This window comes from Electrophorus electricus, chromosome 6 (assembly GCF_013358815.1).
Source record: "Electrophorus electricus isolate fEleEle1 chromosome 6, fEleEle1.pri, whole genome shotgun sequence".
Taxonomy (NCBI): Eukaryota; Metazoa; Chordata; class Actinopteri; order Gymnotiformes; family Gymnotidae; genus Electrophorus; species Electrophorus electricus.
In genome coordinates this window covers 1,909,001-1,915,000 of record NC_049540.1, presented here as the reverse complement: position 1 = coordinate 1,915,000, position 6,000 = coordinate 1,909,001, and the positions used below count along the sequence as shown (strand labels likewise).

Sequence of the window (6,000 nt, the reverse complement as noted above, 5' to 3'; positions counted from 1 at the left end):
TGTGTGTGTATTAGTGTGTGTGTGTGTGTGTGTGTGTATTAGTGTGAGTGTGTGCGTGTGTGTGTGTGCGTGTGTGTATTAGTGTGAGTGTGTGCGTGCGTGTGTGTGCGTGGGTGAGCGTGTGTGTGTGCGTGGGTGAGCGTGTGTGTGTGCGTGGGTGTGCGTGTGCGTGGCTTCTCGGTGGAGCGTCTTCTGCAGGAGAGATGAGTTATTCAGAGCATCCCAGGTTAAAGTCTCTCTAAGCCCAGTTGCACTTTCAGGTTTTTACTGTGTGCACTATCGACATTTTCCCTAAACAAGTTGTTTAAATTACTGTGACTTAAGGTGAACTGTTTTTTATGTCATATCTTCATGTCAGTTTGTAAAATGTTATGCTGTTGATCAGCTGCTTTTAGAATTAGCAGTCGACGGTGCATATACTATAGTATATAGTGTATACATATATATCTATAAATATAGATTTAACAAATGTTACATGTAGTCATTACAGTAAGCAGGACGTCTGTAGTCATGTGAGAAGTCCTCAGAAGGGCAGAGTGACGTCTCCGCTGGCAGACATCGTGAGCTACATCTGATTCCCTGAAGCTTCCATCAGCTTCACCTGACCTGAGCTGAGCTGTGGTGTGACTCAGAATTAACCTCAGAATTACTCCCACTTGGAGCAGGGTTAATATCTTCGTCTTTTTGTTTAGTTTTTTGTTGTTGTTGATACATGTTTTTGTTAAAGGTTTGCCAATTTATTTATCCATGATCTCAGCTGACTATAATCTTACCTGTTGTAATGTTGATTTATATTTATTAATAAGTGTAATTATATTTGTATATAATTTTGATCATGCTTATATTTAGGATTCTGACAGGGTCGTTTGGCCTCCGAGAAGTGTAGTTGTGTACTGCATATAATCTTATTCTGGTGGCGAGATCAAAAAGTAAACATTAGTTGCATTATAAGTGCCTTACGTTAATTATTTTGATACAATTATTTAGTCATAAACTACTAATATCAGCTGGGTAATAATAATCTCTGATGTTTGTAAATGCAGTGAGGTGATATTTATGTAGCACTGATTTATGTAGCACTGAGTGACAAATCTTCCTTAAAAGCATGTTCATTTGAAGCGCCAGCCCACAGTCTAAATAAACGGGTTACAATCTTTTAAACAACTTCATAATGAATCACTGGAGTTTGGACACAGACCCCAGTCTGGATTTGTCCCCAGAGGCTTAAGTGTTGAACAAGTGACATAACAGACTCCTGTTTGGAGTACTTAGGTGTTGGAATCCCACAGGTGCAAGCCATCAGGTCCTGGAGTCCAGCAGACCATCAGGTCATGGAGTTCAGCGGACCAACATCGGCTCCTGGACCTCATTGGCTGCCTGAAGGCCTGGTTGACAATTTTGGCACACTGTGACAGGCAGTCAGCCTGTAATACTCCGGATGTGAGCTGTGAGTCATTACTTAGCTTCGTTAATCTTGAAAGCAGAGTCAAGAGTGTAGAGTTGTACAGACCGTGGGTCCACCATTACACTGCCACGCTGACCTACATGCATTTGGGCTCACGGACGCTCAGGAGTCTGGAGACCACAGCACTGCTCCCACAGTGTGGTACATCTGCTGGTGTTGAATTACAGACTGTCATCATTAATCCCAAGGGAAATAATCTGAGTTATCCAGCAGACCTGTTGACATAATTTAACATCTTACAAATCAAAACCCCCTACAGGCATCAGCCAACTGTGCAAGACACAGTGATTGGGTCTGAGGAGAGTCTGTTAGCATGAAGAATGTACAGTCAATGCATTTAGCCAAAGAGCAGTTCTCCATGGCCAAGCCGGTCCCTGGTGACCCGGCCCAGAGCGTACCAGAGTGGTGCTGTGCTGGGGGGAGCTGCTCTAGCTCGAATGCATGCACACGCTCGAGGTTTGGGCTTCTGGGCGGTGGGGGTCCGGTTCTGGCCTGCATCCCTCACCCTCTAAATCCTGCTTTCTGTCTCTTAGTCCAGGAAGGGTTCTGGACAGGGCCAGTCCAGCTTCCTCCAACCTCAGCTCAAGATGCACCTGCCAGATTTATTTTCGTTCTGTGTTTGTTTTTAAACAATAACCAAAAACTGATATTCATCTCTCCTAGTTTTTTCTTTTGTTCTGTGCTCCCTTTTGGCTTTGTTACTATGGTTACCGTGTGACCAATCTCTCTCTCTCTCTCTCTGCCTCTGTCGGAACAGTGAGTGCCGATTACTCAAAGCGTTTACAGTAGGTCCTGATACTGTCAGGTAGCACTTCCAGGTCAAAGGTAACACCTGTGCTAGCACTGCTTGCCTGTTCCTTGCTCTCTCTCTCTCTCTCTCTTGCTTTTTTTTTTCTTCTTCTCTGTTTTCTGTTCTCTCACTCACTGTAAAGTAACCAGTCCAGGTATCAGTATCGCTTTGGTATAGAGCTCTAAGTGTTAAGTATGAATAACATAAAATAACATAATTCTGCGATGTTATTTATGTTATTTCCCTCGTGAAGAACTCCTGTAAACCTTGCAGTATTGAAACTCAGTGAGCAAGGCATCTTAGACAAGCTGAAAAACAAGTGGTGGTACGATAAAGGGGAGTGTGGGACCAAGGACTCGGCGAGCAAGGTCAGTGTCCCGGGGTCAGCGGCCTGCCGCACACCCTTAGGCTTCACGCTTCAGCCTAGCCCATCGCAACTGATTCCAGTTCAGATCCGGCGCTTAGAATAAGGCCCGGGCGCCGGAGACACCCCCTGCCTGTCCGCCCCGCACGCCCACCTAACGCTGCATGCTTGGGACGCGCTGATAAGTGCTAGCGGCTAAGTGCTCACATCGATTTAGCGGCGATAAGAGTGGACATCTAAGCGTGTGGGTGCTGTGACACGCTTTAGCGTTCAAACACCTATTATGCATTTTGTAAGTATTTCATGAATAAGTATTTCGGTAGAGTAAGTGATTTAGTACTTCGTTAGACAATATGATTGTGTTTTGTCAGCCGTTAAGCAGTTTTTGTGTTTGATCAGCATATGGCAATAATGTTAAGTTTCTGTAGAATATATATAAGCAATTTAGTGTTTATCTGGATATTTAAGTATTTTAGTCGAATCAAAGTGTTTTGACAGTGTTTTACTAGTAATAAACTTGTTAGAGTAATGGATTTGTTAGAACTTTTTAACAGTTTAAGTTTTAAGTTGTAGAGCCAGTCTTAAGGTTGAGCTCTGCTGCTGCGCTAACCAGTCTGAACACACGGAAACACGTTAGTGGCACTGAAACACGTTACTGACACATGTTACTTACACGCTGAAACATGTTAGTGGCACTGAAACACGTTACTCACACGCTGAAACACGTGACTGACAACTGAAACATGTTACACGCTGAAACAAGTTACTGACACTGAAACATGTTACACGCTGAAACACGTTAGTGGCACTGAAACAGGTTACACGCTGAAACACGTTACTGACACTGACATGTTACATGCTGAAACACGTTACTGACATGTTACTTACACGATGAAACATGTTAGTGGCACTGAAACACGTTACTTACACACTGAAACACGTTACTCACATGCTGAAACACGTTACTGACACTGAAACATGTTACACGCTGAAACACGTTACTGACACTGAAACATGTTACACGCTGAAATACGTTAGTGGCACTGAAACATGTTACACTCTGAAACACGTTACTAACACTGAAACATGTTACTTACACACTGAAACACGTTACTGACACATGTTACATGCTGAAACACGTCAGTGGCACTGAAACATGTTACACTCTGAAACACGTTACTAACGCTGAAACATGTTACTTACACACTGAAACACGTTACTGACACTGACACATGTTACATGCTGAAACACGTCAGTGGCACTGAAACATGTTACTTACATACTGAAACACGTTAGTGGCACTGAAACACGTTTCTCACACACTGTAACATGTTACTTACACAGTGAAACACGCATGTGCCTACTGACACAATGAAATGTTACTCACACACTAAAACATGTTACTGACACACTAAAACATGATACTCACACACTGAAACTTGTTACTGGCACACTAAACATGTTACTGACACACTGAAACATTAATGACTGTCTACTGTATCCAGCACAACTATATACGGCCCAACCCTAACAACAGGGCTGCAACATTGCCGTCTCTGTTCCCATGCCGACCACTAACATGGGATGAAAACCGTTAATGGTCTCATGCCAAACAGCGTGTTTGTGTGTGTGTGAGGCAGGTTGCCACAGCATCAGAACAGTGTGTGTGTGTGTGTGTGTGTGTGTGTGCGTGTGCGTGTGTGTGCGTGTGTGTGTGTGTGCGTGTGCCTGTGTGTGTGCGCATGTGCCTGTGTGTGTGTCAGTGTTTTGTCTTGAGGCTTGTCTGCGTTTGACATGTGACGCTGCTTTGTCAGTCAGCTGAACATGGTGGTGTCTTTCAGTGAGTTTTGAGAGCTGTGAAGTTTGCAGAAGTAGTTCAGAGAGGGGAATTATCATAGTAACATTAATCTTCATCACCCTCCTCTTCCTCCTGGTCACCTGAAGAAACCAAGGAAAATGTGTTTGCATGATCGCTCTACTGCGTTTGTTGTACTGTGTCCACTAGTAACTGCTCAGTGATGCCTCTGATGTTGTGTGTCTTAAGTGTATGTGTTTGTTGTTGTGTTTTCTGTGTGTGTGTGTGTGTGTGTGTGTGTGTGTGTGCGTGTGCTTGTGCGTGTGTGTGCGTGCGTGTGTGTGCGTGTGTGTGTGCATGCATGTATGCTTTTGTTTGTGTGTGTGGTGTATGTGTGTGTGTGTGTGTGTGTGTGCGTGTGTGTGTGTGTGTGTGTGTGTGTGTGTGTGTGTGCACTTGTTCCCAGGGCTCCTCTGTGTCTCTGGCCAGTGCAGTGATTAAAGGTTTAAAGAGAGGGGACTCTCTTGTCTAACCCTGAGTGCTTAACCCAGGATACTTAAACACAACCCTGCCATCTAAACACACCCCACCGGACTAGTTCAGATTAAACACACCCCACCGGGCTAGTTCAGATTAAACACACCGCACCGGACCATTTCAGACTAAACATACCCCACCGGACCAGTTCAGTCTAAAAACACCGCACCAGACCAGTTCAGACTAAATACACCCCACCAGACCAGTTCAGACCCTGCTTTCTAAACACAGTCTACCAAACCATTTAAGTCTAAACACACCTCACCAAAACAGTTCAGACTAAACATACTCCACCAGACCAGTTCAGACTAAACACATCCCACTGGTGACTCTGGACTGCAGGGTAAAGAAACATCTGTAAATGCAACATCTGGATGAATTGTGATTTAAGTATCCCGGTGTTAACTGGGTCCATGCTACCGCTGACCTGTAAACCTCACACCACACACACTCACGTTCTCCTCAGTCTGTCCAGTTTTTCTGTCCCTGTTTGTGTGTGTGTGTGTGAAAAAGCATGCATGGGAATGCATGAGATGGTATGAATGTTTCCCTAGTGCATGCACCCCTGAGTGTTGCCTTCCTTTATAAACATGGAGCGTATGCTCCTATAGTGTCTCTCCTTTACAGCATGTGTGGCGCGTGATTGCGTCTCTCTGCTCCACAGGATAAGACCAGTGCTCTGAGCCTCAGTAACGTGGCAGGCGTTTTCTACATCCTGGTGGGCGGTCTCGGTTTGGCCATGACGGTGGCACTGGTCGAGTTCTGCTACAAGTCCCACCAGGAGACCAAGCTGCTCAGACTAGCCAAGAGCGCTCACAACTACCAGCCTGCCCCTGCCAACGCCACCTACCGCCAGGGCTACAATGTCTACGGCACAGAGAGCGTCAAAATCTAGCCCAGCAGTGCGTATCCAAGCCCTCCCCTCCAGCAGGGGCACTATTACGGTGCTAGATACCTAAACTCACTCGCCACAGTTATGTCACACAGTGGTTACAAACTGAATCACTATCTCCACTGTCACAGCTCCACAACATCTTCACAGAAAACCC

The 6,000-nt window shown here is 45.1% G+C and overlaps 1 protein-coding gene across 4 annotated transcripts in view; it reads left to right on the top strand.

Moving 5' to 3' along the window:
* The window catches only part of gria3a (glutamate receptor, ionotropic, AMPA 3a), a 55,544-nt gene that overhangs the window by 47,685 nt on the left and 1,859 nt on the right, over window positions 1-6,000 (top strand). For 2 of the 4 annotated variants that reach the window (XM_035527661.1, XM_035527659.1), the window contains exon 15: window positions 5,616-5,853. In XM_035527661.1, the coding sequence (XP_035383554.1) occupies window positions 5,616-5,846 (231 nt within the window). In that variant the 3' untranslated portion in view covers window positions 5,847-5,853. Of the gene's footprint in view, window positions 1-2,508; window positions 2,624-5,615; window positions 5,854-6,000 lie in introns of those variants that run through there. The other 2 variants (XM_035527660.1, XM_035527662.1) reach the window with 2 other exon arrangements.